We start from the raw sequence: 17,490 nt of genomic DNA, 5'->3' as shown, positions 1-17,490 counted from the left end.
GGGAGCTGGGAAGGGATGTGAAGGGTAAACAAAGGAGGAGGCTACAATGCTTGATAAGAAATGTACTCATTATCTTACCCATGTAATTGTAACCCCTCTGTACACTATTTTCACAATAAAAAATAAATAAAAATTAAAAAAAAGAAACAAAGAAAAAAAAAGAAAATATGTGAAGTTGATAATACACATTTCCTCTGTGGCAATGAAGCTAAACTAACAATGTGAGAGATCTTTTCCAAACAATACTGATTTTATATAAAGAGACTAAGGAAAGTATCAATGCAGTCTTGTTGTCAGGATTGGGCTGGAACTTCTGTGTACAAGCTAGGCTTGATCCTTCTCTCTCAGCCTCCTGAATAGCTGGGACTAAAGGCACATGGCACTATAATGGGCTTTCAACACATTTTTTTTCCCAAATAAGGCTTTTAGATAAGTTTAAAAACTACCGTTGCTAGATTTATTTGGAAAGGAAGGATATCATTATTTAATTATTTTAAAGTGGTTACTTTGATACGTTGGTTGAAGCTTGCCAGGGTGATTTACCATCTCAGAACAATTTGTCTACTTCCCTTAGAAATTAGAAATGTGTTTTGGCCAATAAATCTAAATTTATTTTGTAGTAGTCACTTTTCTTAATGGAAGTGTTTTCCAGATGTTGCCCAAGTCTAGTTGTCTGGGCCCTGTTCCAATAAATGAGGAAAGCTTGATTTCATAGGTTGTCACTGTTGATTTTGTCTAACCTTTAGACTAATTGGTTCATCCCAACCTAATTGCACTGGTATATAAGACCTCCAGGACGTTGGAGAAATTCATCTGTCCATTTGTGGGTAAGTGTCCTAGTCAATGAGCTACGTAGAATTAAATGAATTTGTATTCCTTGTGTTTATAAAAGATTTATAAGGAAAGTAATTGGAAAAAATGTTTGAGAGAATAAGATTTATGCAATACACCTGTTAAAAGCCTACAGTAAACTTATATTGAGAGTTAAAGGAAAGTTGGAACAATAATTTTGCTATGCTTCTTAAATTTTATTGCGGCTGGTTATTTTTTCCCCCGGGGCAGGATTTAAACCTTGCAGTGTAAGTACTAGTTATACTTTGAATAGAGTTTTAAGATAAATCTGTTTGCCATTTTGGAGAGTCTTCTAAAGTCTTAAATTGGTTAATAATATGAATAAGGTGATTTGATGATTGCTCTGCATAAGATTAAATATAATGGTCAAATATGTTCTCTGGAATTTGAGCTTATTACTTTTTAGTTTTGTGTCCGGAATGAAATGGTTTCAACATTATATTGAAAGTCACTGGAGCAGTGTGAATAGCACACACACATCACTCTGTGGTGAGATGAAGAAGCAGTTTTCTGATACTTTCGTTTGATTTCCAGCAAGGGTGCAGTACCTCAAGACAACCATGGCGTGGAAATTACTTCCCATTTGCTTCCTGCTGCTGCTTTCTGCTTCCTTGATTGAACAAGTTTCATCTCAAGGTACCTGAGCCACCAAACCACTTGCATTGCACAGTGATCAGCCAGTTTGGATTTTTGTAACAGGAAATAGGCTTCTAAAAATTTTCTATGTGTTTGAGTTTAATACTGTTCACTGTGGAAATGAAAATATATGTAACATACTCATAAATGATGATGAATTTTCACCTTTTCTTCCTGTATTATGAAATCTTTCCAGAAGTTTTGAGCTTTTGTGTACAACAATTTTGGTACTGTTCTATGGTTTTCCCAAAAGTTAAAAAAAATTCATATATTCCCATGATATTACATAGCTAGGGCTATGTAATATCATCAAAGTAATTGGAAAGTTATATTTAAATAGCATATTTTGGTATATATGTTTCCAAATAAATATAACTAAGCTTTCTTCTAAATAAATTATTGAGAAACAACTTATTTTGACAACAGGTAGACATAGAAATCATATTATAATGAGCATTTATAAGGTTTCAAAAAGAATTTTATTTATTTGAAGCATTCTTTTATAAGAGCTATTCTTCTGGATAGAGGCTTGCACAGATATAAAATCATCTTCTATTATGATATTGTGCTATTCACAATGTTCCCTAGAGTAGTTCTAGTTAAATAATTCTTGATTTTCATTTTTGGACAATATATATTATGTGTAACATTAAAAATACAAAAGAAGCTGGGCAGCAGGGGCTCATACCTGTAATCCTAGCTACTCAGGAGCCTGAGATCTGAGGATCACAGTTGGAAGCTAGCCCAGGCAGAAAAGTCTATGAGACTCTTAGTTCCAATTAACCACCAAAAAAGCCTAACATGGAGCTGTGGATAAAGTGGTAGCATGCTAGTCTTGAGAGAAAACAAACAAACAAAAACCCTCAAGCATAGTGCTCAGGCCCTGAGTTCAAGCCTCTAGGACCAACACAAAAAAAATGGCAAAGAAGAAATATGCTGTAAAATAGAAAAAGTGTCTCATGAGATTTAGGTTGAAATTGTCTTTTGTTATTCAAAAGGTGAATGAAGGAAAATCAAGCCTCATTGATTATTACAGAGGTTATATCACTCAAGTAGATATTTAGGATTAAAAAAAAAAGTCCCTCAAGTTATAATGAAAGTGGAACAGAGGCACAGTGGCGGATTACACAGATAAGAAAGGAGAGGAAAACACAGGAAGCAAATCTAAGTATTTAATTAGCGCGGAGGGTTATTCTTGTATCTCTAGTCCTTTCCTCGCTCCCCTAGGGTATTTTGTAACTCACAACACGGGGGATGTCCCCTAAATCATATTCTCCTCTCTGGTACAATTGCTTGTTCTCTGAAAGTTTTGCACTGCTAGCAATAAGAACAAAGCAGATTATCTATGAAAAAAGACATTTTTTCCTCAGTTTTGGAAGTTGGTGCATTTCAGAAATCTGCCAAACATAAAAGGATAAACTTTTGATGTTGTTTTGTCTGCTTCTCTTGCCTTCTCAACCTATTCATGTTCCTTTTCTTTATATATAATATATGTATCTATATACATACACTATATATGCATTTTTGTATGTATTGTGCACATATGTATGTATGTATGTATGCAAGTTTTTCTGAAAGTTATCCTGCTCTTTAATGTTTTATTTTTCATATTAAGACTTTAACTTTCCTGGATTCTCTTCTTTTGAGATTTTTTTCAGTGTATTTCAACATCCGTTTATGGATTTAGGACATTGCACCTGCCAATTTCTATTCCAGAGATGGATTCCAAGGTTACATTCCTGTGGTTATCTCTGAGGGAGGCTTTTCAGATTGTTTTCCAGAGGAGGCCTAGAAATATTTGAAGATAATTATGCCTTCACCATTGCTCATCTGCCTAGAACCCTTCAAGTTCATGACCTCCATGCCCAGATATGTTTTTGAAGGGTTCTTGAGAGTGCTATCAAGCAGGAGAGCACACAGGAAGGACTGAGCTGGCATAAGCAGCTTCCTTTAAGCTCATCACTGGGAATAAAAGGCAATGAAACTGGATAGAAAAAAAAAACCTCAGGTTTTATAATGAGGTAGATAAGAGTTCCAATTCTGGATGGGCTGCTTACTTAGAATGGTCCTATAATTTATTATCCAAATCAGGACACTTGTGTCAAGTGTAACTGGATCAGTAGAAGTAATTAATAAGTAGTAAATTGATCTGTATATCACATACAATGGAACCCGTAACTAGCTGTGTACCACTGAGCAAACTATTAAACATTTGCTTGGGTTATTTTTTAATATCTAACAAAAATGTTACTAATACTTTCCTGGAAATATCATCACAAGTAATAGAGACATTGTCTGAGTCAGTGCCTGGCACAGATGCTCAATAAATGGCACCTGGTAATCTGGTGATCAGCATAACAGCAGCAGCTGCCCCCTTCCCTCTGGGGAGGAGTTATTCATGGTAAAAAAAACAGAAAAAGGAAAAACACTGATGTTTAAAGGTGTGTTCATCTTCTCAATCTAGTGAAAAATAAAGTCAGATATTGTATTTGGCCAATTATCTGCTAGGGCAACTGTCATTCACAACATTTTCCAACCAGCAAAATTCCCCTCTTCCCTGTCAATTGGCTTCGTTGCCCCTTATTCGAGATTTCCCTTTTATCAGTAGTTTGGCCCTGCTTACAGTAGTATTGTGTGATTTTAGATTTATCAAGCTGTGCAGGGAGATGTGGGGAAGGGTATTCTAGAGATGCCACCTGCAACTGTGATTATAACTGTCAACACTACATGGAGTGCTGCCCTGACTTCAAGAAAGTCTGCACCGTAGGTAAGTCCTGAAAGCTGGTGTCAACTCTGTCAGCATCAATGTTCTGTGAGCTTCCCCGGGCTCTCCCTCCCCCGCCTTCATGCAGTACTGTTCTCCCCCTGTTTCACCTCCTTTGCTTAATACCTTTCTCTTCACTGGTGTAAATGTTGCAGTGCACTGTATCTAAGGATGGTATCAAAGCTTGTGATAATTGCGGGAGCCAGCTCTTGCCTACCTCCAAGGAAAATGTCTTGTCTAAATTGTTTAAATTGGGGAATGGATACTGTATCTGAGAAGTCATTCAGTAAAAATAATCCATAATTCTTTGCTAACAATTAGATATGTAATTGTGTAGTGATGAGGTCTTTCAAATAGTTCCAGCAAAAGGCAAGCCTGGGCTACCTGGTGAGACCCTATCTCAAAAAAAGAAAAAAAAATCATGGCCTAGAACTCTCCCGTTTGCTCTAGTACTTAAAAGATACTTTAAAGATGAGTACTTGTTTTTATGATGAATTTCAGTTAGTACCCTCAAAAGGCTGAATTTTAAGTATTTCACTTGAATATATTTTGGACCATTTTTCTATATTGACAAAGACAAATTTCACACTCATCTTTGAAAATTATAATTAAAAACTTATAAGTTATATCTGCTCTAGCATTTGCATTTAAAGATATCTAATATAGTATGGTGTAAAGTATGTGTTAAGTAAAGTAATTATTGTAAATAAACCTGGGTAAGTCACTGTCTCTTCAAACAAAGCTTATTTAGCAATGAGCAAGCCTGTCTTAAAAAAAAATTACTTGTGTGCCAGTACTCAGTGTGTATGGGTGCTATACCTTAGTTTTCTCACTCAAGGCTGGCACTCTACTTCTTCAGCCACAACTCCACTTCCGGCTTTTTGGTAGTTAATTGGAGATAAGAATCTCACAAAATTCCCTGCCTGGGCTGGTTTTGAACCACAGGCCTCAGATTTCATCCTCCTGATTAGCTAGGATGTACCAGGCATGAGCCTGGTACAAGGCTGGTTTCTTTAATCCCATCGGATTAGGTTGAATATTTTCAACTTCACACTGAGCCCACTTTGTCACAATAAAGGCCCTCTGCATTATAAATACTTTTTCTGCCTGAACAATACTCATTTGTATTAGGCAAGTTTTGGGGGGGGTTTACTGTTGTTAAGATATGAAATTCAATCATTGTAAATGACCAATGGTGTGAGGAGAGAACGGAAAGAGTTCATATGCAGGGTAATCACTATTTAGACATTTCTCCATTTTCTATTGTCCATCAGTGTAAATGAGTCAGACAACACTGGGGTTTCTGTTTCTTTCGGTATCTTAAAGGGCAAGGAATGGTTCCCTAACTCATTATAGTTCCTTGACTTGGGATATCTCTATTATGGATACCATCTTTCTTTCTTTTTTTTTTTTTTGAACCGGATCATGTTCTTCAAATTTCAAATAAAAGGCTTAGAAATTACCTTTGAAATTGTAGCCAGCTGTCAGGTGGGAAATGGCCACCAAAAATGGATGTATGGCTTCATAACCAATAATCAATCCATCTTGTTTGTTTTGCTCCGGGTAGAGCTTTCCTGTAAAGGTCGCTGCTTCGAGTCCTTTGCACGCGGAAGGGAGTGCGACTGTGACTCCCAGTGTAAGAAGTTTGGCAAGTGCTGTGCAGACTACGAGAACTTCTGTGAAGAACGTAAGCATGGCAAGATTCCCCCAGTGCTCCTCTTCACAGCCTGGTCTGTGTGCTCATTTTAACTCTGCTCATACCATCCAGCATGCGATACATCCCAAGACCTGATTGTACTAATGTAGAAGCTATTTTATAGTGTGTGTGTGTGTGTGTGTGTGTGTGTGTGTGTGTGTGCTGGTTCTGGGTCTTGAACTCAGGGTTTAGATGCTGTCCCTTAGCTTTTTCTGCTCGAGGGTGGCACTCTACCACTTGAATCCGTTCTTTTGGTGTTTAGAGATAAGAGACTCATGGGTTTTCTTGCCCCAGCTGGCCTCAAACTTGGAATCCTCAGATCTCAGACTCCTGAGTAGCTAGGATTGCTGGTGTGAGCCACTGGTGCCTGATCTATTTTATAATTTCTTTGTCATGAAGATGAATAAAAGAAAAAAGCATCTTCTAAATGTACTCTTTATCTGATCTATGTAATGAATCCCTCTATTTGCCACCTTTACAATACAACAAAAAATGCATGAGAAAAAAGTGTCTTTTAAAAGGACCAATCAGGTTCCAGGAATACAAGAGATTGCTGGTTGAGTAACAGAGAGGTCGTTCAATTTGAGGTTTAATGGATAGTAATTATCACACTTGATGTTTGTTGTCACATCCTACTAGTATTGACTCCACTAAGCTCACTGTTTTTGAGCAGTACGTGCTTTTTAAGCTCAGCATTTGAATCTATATTTAAGGCCAAATCCAACCTCTTCTTTGAATAAGTGACTTTATGAATTAGCATAAGTCAGTGAATTTACAGACAAATCTACTAAAATATTACTGTCAAGTATTTCTTCCTTCTCTTGAAGTCCTGTCTATGCAAAGCCAGTGTATGGTAAGACCCCAAAGGGATAATTTCATTTAAAATTTTTCTCTCACATAAGTCCTGAAGAAATACTCTAAGAGTCTGAACAAAACCTTCCAGATACTCAAAAAATTAAATATATTTGATTAATATTTTCTCTTACCAGTGCTTATTCTTCAATCCTACTTGGTTAAAATGAGATTGTTTCAGGGAGGTAAAAGTAAAAATAAGTATGGCTTGCATAATCTTATCATTTTAGTTACACAGGCTGAACCTCCTGCTTCTTTCAAATGACAGAGAAACAGTAGAAAACTGTTACTCAGAAGGGTTGAGGATGCTTCTTCACTGTCGATGTTTTATTGGAACGTGTTCCAAAAATAATGGAGACAACACCTTTATAATAAAAAAAAAACCCTTAGATCTCAGCATTCCTGTGGCTGACAGAAGGGGGTATACATTTTTACTCATTACTCTGATTTGGTTGTTTTTGTTTGATTTTTGGTATTATGGCCAAGACAAATTAAGTAAACCAAACTACAGTTTATTTTGTGAGAATATAGGTGGTGAGGGAAGCTGGCTAGAGCACTGAAGAGAGAACTGAAAGAATATCTTAAAGATCATATTTGATGAGGGCATAGGTAGGTCTTGCCCATAATCCAAGCTACTCAGGGCGCTGAGATCTGAGGATCTCATTTGGAAGTTAGCCCAGGAAAAAAAATTTGTGAGAAACTCTCATCTCTAACCACCAAAAGGTCAGAAATAGGGCTGTGACTCAAGTGGTGGAGTGCTAGCCATGAATGAAAAGCTAATGGATGGTGTGAGGCCCTGAATTCCAGCCCCAGGACCAGGACGCAAGCACGTGCACGCACGCGCACACACACACACACACAAGAATGGAAGGAAGAAAGAGAAATAAAGAGAGAGAGAAAGGAAAGAAGGAAGAGAGAGAGAGAGAAAGAAAGAGAAAGAAAGAGAAAGAAAGAAAGAAAGAGAAAGAAAGGAAGAAAGGAAGAAAGAAAGAAGGAAGAGAAAGAGAGAAAGCAAGCAAGCATATACTTGGGGTTTAGGGAGAATTCAGTGAAATCAATTGATGAAGGCACTAAGGTAACTTCAGTTACAGAATTTATGAGGTTTGTCACACTGTTTACCTATCTAAGCATCATAACATTGAGGAGTCACAGCAACTGTGTGTCCAAATGTGGGTGAGGAAGCAGCCTAGTAGGCTAACTGTTTGCCCCAAAGCACTAACTAGTACATGACAGAACCATCTTGGTGACACAAGGGAGCAGAGATGTTGCTAGAACAGCAGGATTCATCGCAAGTCTTTTCTACTCAGAGAGTTCTCATTGCTCTCTGTTTTCATACCTTTCAGAAATCCTCTCCTTTCTTCTAGTTCCTACTGACCCCAAATATTCCATGTCTTTTCTTCCAGACATGAAACGAAGTGAGGGATAGGGCTAAAAGAAGATACATATTAAGCCATTAAGTTGTTCTCCTTGGGAAAGGTAATACATTTTGAGGAAAAGCACGTAGGCATAGGTGTAAACATTTCAGAATATTCATATAGAACTTTTAGAATAAAAACAAAGTAAATTGGTGATTTAAATCGAATGCATGATAGGAAAAATGTACTTCTCTTGTCAAGAAATGAGGTATTCTGTCATCCACATGTATACTTTTTGTAATTGTACAAGGACATCCAATTGAATGAAGCTCATACTGTCATGTTTTGGGGCAGACAAATACTTTCAGAAATCTTGAATGATTTGAATAATAATTTGAATTTTCTCAGTTTGAAAATAAGGACATTGATTTTCAAGTGAAGTCTAGCTATTTTCACAAGATTGTAATGGTAGACACTTAGAAGCCTAAGACTGGGATTTAGGTCTTTTGATTCCTGAGACTTGGTTTGCTGTCACAAATGACCAAAATTTGTGAATCAGTATTTGATAACAATATATCCTGTTAGTTGTTTGGAGTTTCTCATGTTGGGCAAGAGCCCTCCTGCAATGGCTCTTGCCACGATCTGTTCTCAAAACCAGATGCACCCATGTTCTGAGCACTGCAATGAATATAAACTGGATGTTAACTACCTGTCTTGCTTGGCCTCAGTGCATAACCCCACATCTCCACCACCTTCAAAGACTGCACCTCCGCCTCCAGAAGCATCTCAAACCATCAAATCCACCACCAAACGCTCACCCAAATCACCAAAAAAGAAGACTAAGAAAGTTGTAGAATCAGAGGAAATAACAGAAGGTAGGAAGATGTCAGATGTAACTACAGGAGATTTCTTAGATGAAATAACCTGTAGGAGGAATACACATCTGAGTATTCTGAACGGGTAATTTATGAGTCATCTAAGGCTCATTATACATTTGTTTACTTGATTTAGGTTGAAGTTTAAACAAAGTATAAACCCTCAGGTTTTATAGTCTTTGTTACAAAAACCCAGCGTGGACTATGTTGAAGTAATCAGAAGGGAAAAATTTTAGTGCAAAAACGAAAAAAATATATGAACTCACTTTTTTTTTTCTAGAGTAGGTTCAGTGACAAATTTTGGCAAATGTTAAGAGAAAATTACCTTACTAGTCTGTGTGATAATCTCAGAAGCCTGGCCTTTTAACAGTTAATCACATTCTCAATAAGATTTAAAAAAAAGGGCACTGATATTTGTAAATGAATTACCAGTAATTCTTTGTATGTTTGGACTGGCAGGTTTTTTTTTTCTTTGCTTGCTGTTGGTGTGATGAAACTTTTTATTTGATTTATAGAACATTCTGTCTCTGAAAATCAAGAGTCCTCCTCCTCCTCTTCCTCTTCTTCTTCAAGTATTCGGAAAGTCAAGTCTTCCAAAAATTCAGCTGCTAATAGAGAATTACAGAAGAAACCCAAAGGTTTGAGCATTGATAAAGATCAAAGACTATATCAATGCCACATTAACAATAACCTTTTCAAAGTACTATGTACTGGTAGGATGATTTGAGGATAGCACAATATTTGGGGGGGGTCCATTGTAAAAATCATGTTAGGTATTGCCAAATGAATACTCCTACAGGAAATTAATGGCAAGCAGCTAAGAAACCACTCTGGAAGATGTTGTAGCAGTGATTGAAACCACCTAATGGTGACTGTGGTGTTCGATTGTGACTTTTATCTGCCTAATCATTCTGTGTCCTACCTCCCTCCTTCCATTCTGTCAACTCTCATCTTCACTTTCCAGCTTAACAATTTACATAGTGCTTTAAGTGATTTACATCTACCAATCCTTCTCAAAAACATCTATGGAAAGGCTAGATTATCCACACTTTATAGATCATCTTTATTTCCTAATAATTACTTATTACATCTGACTGACTTCTCTCTGGAAAGAACGTGCCAAGAAGTAGGCTATTGCCTTCTGAGAAGAAAGTCTTCTCTGTTCTGGTCTTTATCTTTCCCCAAATTCTAAAATGCATTCTTTTTCTCTAGGGAATACTGGAGTTTTGAAGAATTCTATTTCCTAGGTGGTTGTAGAAGCTGAAGCAGCCTCTTTAGCTAAACAGCCACATATTTAATCTTGGAATCATTCCAAGATCTTGCTCACAATCGAAGTACAATGCATGCTTGCCAAATCAAATTCATCTCAGAGCAGTGTCCTTTAGACTTTCTAGTTCATCTACTGGGTAGCTGCTCTGGGAAATCTTAAGTGAAGTTCTTTTACTGCCCAGACATCCAAATCCTCTATGCTCCCCAGAAGTGTCATTTACCTGGGCAGAGGAAAGAGAACAGCTAATAGCCCCTAGGTAAGGGAACAGGGGCAGCAAAAATCTTTTAAATATGGAGGTTGACCCGCTGAGGCTTCTTTGGTAACTGAGATTGGGACTAGACTTCCAGGAAGAAAGAGCAATGAGGAATAAGGGGAAAGGGGCAGAGAAAAATGAAGTGTAAGGAACATTAATGGAAAGAAATTAATATCATCAATCACGTTGGTAGTTTCAAAGTTGCCCCTTGCTTCCTTCTAGGTATTAATTATGCAGTGTTTTACTTGATTGATTTATTCCTTGTCTCATTCATTCATTCTCAAAAGCAGTCCCCCAAAAGATAGCTTAAGTATGTACCATTTTAAGATAAATTAATGGACATATTCAAGATTAGGAATTTGCCTAGAGACACACAACTACTCAGTGAAAAGGATGAAATCTTCGGGTCAGTGTTAAAGGCAAGAATTATCAAAGAAATTTAACAGTATTTATTTTTTTCTCCCTAGCAAAAGACAAGAAAAGTCCTAAAAAAACCCCTAAGCCAGAACCACCAGTGGTAGATGATGCTGGAAGTGGACTGGACAATGGGGATTCCAAGCCCACCCCAACTCCCGCCGTTACTACTACCCCAGTGAAACCAGCAAATCCTAAACCCAGTCTTCCACCGAAGTCTGACGTACCCAAAGAGGCATCTTCCACAAACAATAAAGAGACAACAGTTACAACTAAAGAGAGTACGGCCACAAACAAACAGACTTCTACCAGTGCAAAAGAGAAGACTACTTCAGCTAAAGAGACACGAAGTGCAGAGAAATCATCTGAAGTTCCTGCGAAGCCTACACCCAAAGCTGAAATGACAACCAAAGCCCCTGCTCTGCCCGCCACCACCAAGGAGCCTGTACCCACTACCACCAAAGAACCAGCTCCAACTACCCCCAAGGAGCCTGCACCCACTACCACCAAAGAACCAGCACCACCCCTAAAGAGCCTGCACCCACTACCACCAAAGAGCCAGCACCCACCACCCCTAAAGAGCCTGCACCCACTACCAAGGAACCAGCTCCCACCACTGCTAAAGAGCCTGCACCCACTACCAAGGAACCAGCTCCCACCACTGCTAAAGAGCCTGCACCCACTACCACCAAAGAACCAGCACCCACTACCCCTAAAGAGCCTGCACCCACTACCACCAAAGAACCAGCACCTACCACCCCTAAAGAGCCTGCACCCACTACCACCAAAGAACCAGCACCTACCACCCCCAAGGAGCCTGCACCCACTACCACCAAGGAACCAGCACCCACCACCCCTAAAGAGCCTGCACCCACTACCACCAAAGAACCAGCACCTACCACCCCTAAAGAGCCTGCACCCACTACCACCAAAGAACCAGCACCCACCACCCCTAAAGAGCCTGCACCCACTACCACCAAGAAACCAGCACCCACCACCCCTAAAGAGCCTGCACCCACTACCACCAAAGAACCAGCACCTACCACTCCTAAAGAGCCTGCACCCACTACCACCAAAGAGCCCATATCTACCACCACCAGGGAACCTGTGCCCACCATCCCTGAAGAGCCTGCACCCACAACCCCTGACAAGCCTGTCCCTACCACCCCTGAGAAGCTGGCACCTACCACTCCGGAGAAGCCTGTATCCACCCCCACCCCCACTACTCCCAAGAAACCTGTACCCACCACCCCTGGGAAACCGGCTCCAAGTTCTCCTAAGACACCAGCCCCAACCACCACCACAGAGCCTTCTACTACTCAGAAAAATCCCGAAGCAACTCCTGAATTTCCTGCAGATCCCACACCGAAGGCTCCTGACAATAGTCCCAAAGAGCCTGCAGTATTAACAACGAAATCTCCTGAGATGACAACAGTAGGTAAAGACAAGACAACAGAAAAAGACATACAGACCACCCCTGCTACACCTAAGATGACAACTAAAGAGACAACCACAGAAGAAAAAACTACGGAATCCAAAACAACAAGCACAACCATGCAGGTAAAACCCACCGCTCCTCAAGATGCATCAGTGAAAGTTACTACTCTTAAACCCAAAGTAACTACTGCAGCTGAAGAGACCATGAACAACCCTGAAGAAACAACTCCAGGATCAGAAGAGACAACTACTAATGCTAAGACAACTCCCAAACCCCAGAAACCAACAAAAGCGCCCAAGAAGCCTAAAAAGCCAGCCAAAGCACCCAAAAAGCCCACTTCTACCAAAAAGCCTAGCACTCAAGTGAAGAAACCCAAGACGACACCAACTCCCCCAAAGATGACTTCAACGGTGTCTGAACTGAACCCTACCTCTGTAGCAGAAACCATGCTCCAAACCAGTCCTAGCCAAACTCCAAACTCAGACATGGCTGGCGTAAATCCAAACAACGAAGACACTGATGGTGATGGTGTGGAAGCTGGAAATCCTCACCTGATTCCCAGTCCCCCTGTGCTAGCTCCTCTAGTCATTCCAGGCACTGATCACTTAGTGAGAGGTCCCAATCAAGACATTTACATCAATTCCATGACTTCAGGTAATGAGAATTAATCATTGTTATTTTTCAAATTGGCAATTGCTGAGCATGGTGATGCACACCTGTAATCCCTACTTGAGATTGTTGAGTTTAACTCGTCTCAACTACACAGCAGGTTCTAGGACAGTTTGGGCTACATAGTGACACTGTTTTCAACATTAAACAAAAAGCCAACAAATAGAGGGGGGGGAAACCCAACCAAAATTAGGTTAATTTGTATCTGAAGCAAGTGTCCTTGTTTGGTATCACTGTAGAGATACATCATCTAGATTTCTAACGTTATTTTCTGAAGTTTAACATTTCCCTGTTAGCATAGGAGTAATCACAGTAAATCTATTTAGTCTTTAGAAAATTCAGTCAAAAGCTAGCATGTGTAATAAACAGATGGCATATAGAATGTAAAAATTCAGTTAGGAGTCTATCCTTAATAATATCCTTTTCCAAACCAACTCAAAAGCTAAGACAGACATGGGTTCAAATATCTCCCATGAATGAATGCTTAAATTATGTGAAGAGTAAGATATTCTGGCCCATTAGAATTTACAATTATTTTTATTGTGATACTTTTGAATAGTATCACATTTAGGTATGACAGAATAATGAAATCACTTTCCTTTCATTTCTGAAATTCCACAACTGTCCTTCAAGAGCTTAAAAGTGTTAATAAGAAAGAATATACTTTTCTCTCTCTCTTTGGTATTAATCCATTGTTAATTTGTTTTAGATGAGACCAATTTATGTAATGGTAAGCCAGTAGATGGACTGACTACTTTGCGCAATGGGACATTAGTTGCATTTAGAGGTGAGTTATGCACACACTTCTACTACTTTGTTTTGGTATTTATGTAAACAAAATTCATTGGAAAGTGCTAGTTTAGTTGCGTGTTGTAGAAAGGAATCTGAATGGTAAATCTACCTCAGCTGAGAATCTGCCAGCAATATTAGATAAACAAAATTAGACACAAATATAGCAAACAAAATAGACCCTAAGCTGTATTTTTTTGTTTCCATTTAAAAGGTAGTGTAGTGTGCATTTCAATTCCACAAGTGGAATGACATCAAGATTTGTAAGCCTGCCCTAATTTTCTTTGCAAATAACATCTCAATAGTGACAAGTACAAGTGTTAATACTCTGTGACAGGCAACCATTGGTTATTTCATGCCAATTCTGTGGACCCTGATAGTCTTCTTAGAACATATTTAAAGAAACAAAACATACACACAGTAAAAGTTCACAAGATTTTAGTAGTCTTTAAGTCATAACCCTTTAATTCCAAAACATAAGGATGTGGAAATTGAGAGATAAGTGACTACAAAGATAATGCAGAGATAAGCTACAAAGCCAAAAGGTTTTCAAGCAAAACTAAGCAGCTAAAATATTTCAAAGATTTGCTACATTTCAGACTAAAGAAATATCTACTAAATATTCAAATAATCCCTTTTGGCCATACTTCATCAATACTTTTTTCTTTATAATAACCATAAAAGTTGTCTTCACCTTGATTTGATGATAGGTTTGAGTATTCAGTATTCAGGCTGACATGTCTTATTAAATTTTAGGTCATTATTTCTGGATGCTCAATCCGTTCAGGCCACCATCCCCACCTCGCAGAATCACTGAAGTTTGGGGTATTCCCTCCCCCATTGACACTGTTTTTACTAGATGCAACTGTGAAGGAAAAACTTTCTTCTTTAAGGTAACAAAAACCATTATGAGAAACCATCTTATAGTCATTGTAGTTTATTACAAATCTTAACCTCCAATCCTGACGTGTCTTCATATTTTAACAAACTGTTCTACCATTAAATAACTTCAATGGTCTACTTATTCAAACATTTAAATTTGGAGTTCCCAAGCTTATTTTCCCCAAGCTGTTCACATAATTTTCCTTTTTATTACCAGGATTCTCAGTACTGGCGTTTCACTAATGACATAAAAGATGAAGGGTATCCCAAACCAATTGTGAAAGGATTTGGAGGACTAACTGGGAAAATAGTAGCAGCTCTTTCTGTAGCTAAGTACAAGAACAGGCCTGAATCTGTGTATTTTTTCAAGAGAGGTATGTGTTATGTACTTGACAAAATTCTAAGACTTGGTTTCTAGTCAATATTTTACCATTCAGTTTACTGTAAAAAATATCTTTAATGGCTGGAATCAAATGTTTGCAATGAAGAAAACAAAAATGGAGGGCACCTAAGAGGTCGACAGGCATGTCAGTTTGTCGTGGTTTTCAGGTCATTTATATAGAAGTATGCAATTTGTTAGTTATTTAACGTTTATTATCTTGGTAGGTCTTTATGAAAGATACAAAAGCAATTATTTATTTCCTTCATATTGTAAATGTTCTTTTAGTTTTTCTAGGATTAACATCACTTTTTATATTCTATGTGATTTTCTAATATATAACAGGGGGCAACATTCAGCAATACACTTATAAACAGGAACCTACCCAAAAATGCTCTGGAAGAAGACCTACTATAAATTATTCAGTCTATGGAGGAGCAGCACAGGTTAGGAGACGTCGCTTTGAACGGGCTATTGGACCTGCTCAGACACACACCATCAGAATTCACCTTTCACCTGTCAGAGTTTCTTACCAAGATAAAGGTAAATCATGTTTAAAATTCCTACCCATGAAAACAGTTGTAATTGTTTCTTAAAAACTAAGCTGGGCACTGGTGGCTCAAGCCTGTTATCCTAGCTACTCAGGAGGCTGATTGTGGTTCAAAGCCAGCCCAGATAAGAAAGTCTGTGATACTCTTATCTCCAATTAGCCACCAGAAAACTGGAAATGGAGTTGTGGCTCATAGTGTTAAGAGTGCTAGCTTTGAGCAAAAAAGAGCTCAGAGACAGCACCGAGGCTCAAAACAAATAAAAACAAAATAACAAAACCAAAAAACCTTATTAAATACAAATACTGACCAAATATTTTTAATAATTTACATATCAGTTTGTTTTATTAACCAAGTATCAATTCTGTCTTTTCCTCTGTGGACAAAGCAGTTTATTCAAATTTGTTAATTATAATAAGTACTATTTCTCAAATACCTCTTATCAAAAGCACTGTATATAGATCTGTAATGCTCAAAATTCTTAAAAGGTAGATATCAAGTCCTAGGAAGGTAGCTCAGTGGTAGAGTGCTTGCCTTGCATGCATGAGACCCTGGGTTCGATTCCTCAGCTCCACATAAGCAGAAAAAGCCGGAAGTGGCACTGTGGCTCCAGTGGTAGAGCGCTAGCCTTGAGCTGAAGAGCTCAGTGACAGTGCCCAGGCCCAGAGGTCAGGCCCCATGACCAACAAAAAACAAAAACAAAAAACCCAAAAAAGCAAAACCAAACCCCCAGCTATTTCTAGGACTGTAGACTGCTTCCCACTTCTTTTGCCTAATTATTATTAAAATTATCTTAAAAGTAGTTGCACAAGGGAGTTTATGAGTACATCTCGTTTAAAGTCACTCCTTTCATCACATAGATGGCCTTTTAATTTGATATATTCAATTCAAAATGTTACTTGCAGGCTTCCTCCACAATGAAGTTAAAGTGAATACAATGTGGAGAGGGTTTCCAAATGTGGTCACTACTGCTTTAACACTGCCCAACATTAGAAAACCTGATGGCTATGATTACTACGCCTTTTCTAAGGGTAAGTTATTAAGTAAAATCTTAGCACCTTTTCAAGTTGATCTTACTTAATAAAGTATGAGTATAATTAAAGCAAAAGCATCAAGTATAAAATGGTTACTAAAGGTGAGATGCTCAAATCTAATCACTTAACTGTAGTAAATAATTGAGTTCAATTATAATGCAATTCCACTCACATTTTCACGAGATTATAAGCATCTGATTCGTGTGGTACAGGTACTGAACACTCATCACCTGTGGTACTAATATGGTGAGAAAGACACTGCTGAGAAACTAACTTTGCTAATAAAATTAGATTACCCAGGACACATTTTTCTTTGAAAAGCCCAGAAACATAACTGAATTTGCCTGATTCTGTAATGTTAAATTAAAAAATGTATTTTTTAAAAAGGATCAATCTCAAGAAAATTGTATTTCAGAATAACTTTTTCTTAAGCATGTCAAAAAGGCAGAGAATATAATTTTCTGAAAGGTGTTGAAAGGTCAACTCATGAGGGCAATTCATTTTTTGTCAGAAAGTTCAAATGAATGAAACATTTGTGATATTAAAATGATCAACACTGAGTATGATAACACAGAATTTTTAGTTCAAATGTTTACTTTTTAATTAAAAAATTATTTTTCTTCCATTTAGACCAATACTATAACATCGATATTCCCAGTAGAACAGCAAGAGCAATTACTACTCGTTCTGGACAGACCCTCTCCAAAGTCTGGTATAACTGTCCTTAGATGGATCAACAAAAGAAGAGGTATATTCTTCAAATGAAGAGAAGAACACTAAACAT

General features: G+C 38.1%; 1 protein-coding gene across 1 annotated transcript; it reads left to right on the top strand.

The window, feature by feature from the left end:
* Nucleotides 1–808: 808 nt before the first annotated feature.
* Nucleotides 809–17,454, top strand: Prg4 (proteoglycan 4). The gene is given in 14 exon segments (XM_013021794.1): nt 809–827; nt 1,387–1,488; nt 4,133–4,255; nt 5,820–5,939; nt 8,884–9,030; nt 9,546–9,668; nt 11,021–11,482; nt 11,485–13,059; nt 13,784–13,861; nt 14,620–14,756; nt 14,963–15,119; nt 15,470–15,667; nt 16,578–16,703; nt 17,337–17,454. Coding segments are annotated over 13 exon segments (3,420 nt in total). The 5' UTR covers nt 809–827; nt 1,387–1,412; the 3' UTR covers nt 17,435–17,454.
* Nucleotides 17,455–17,490: the final 36 nt, after the last annotated feature.

Source organism: Dipodomys ordii, unplaced genomic scaffold (assembly GCF_000151885.1).
Source record: "Dipodomys ordii isolate 6190 unplaced genomic scaffold, Dord_2.0 Scaffold57, whole genome shotgun sequence".
NCBI classification, from domain to species: Eukaryota; Metazoa; Chordata; class Mammalia; order Rodentia; family Heteromyidae; genus Dipodomys; species Dipodomys ordii.
Note: the sequence above shows the minus strand (reverse complement) of the source record. Positions and strands in the feature narration are given on the sequence as shown.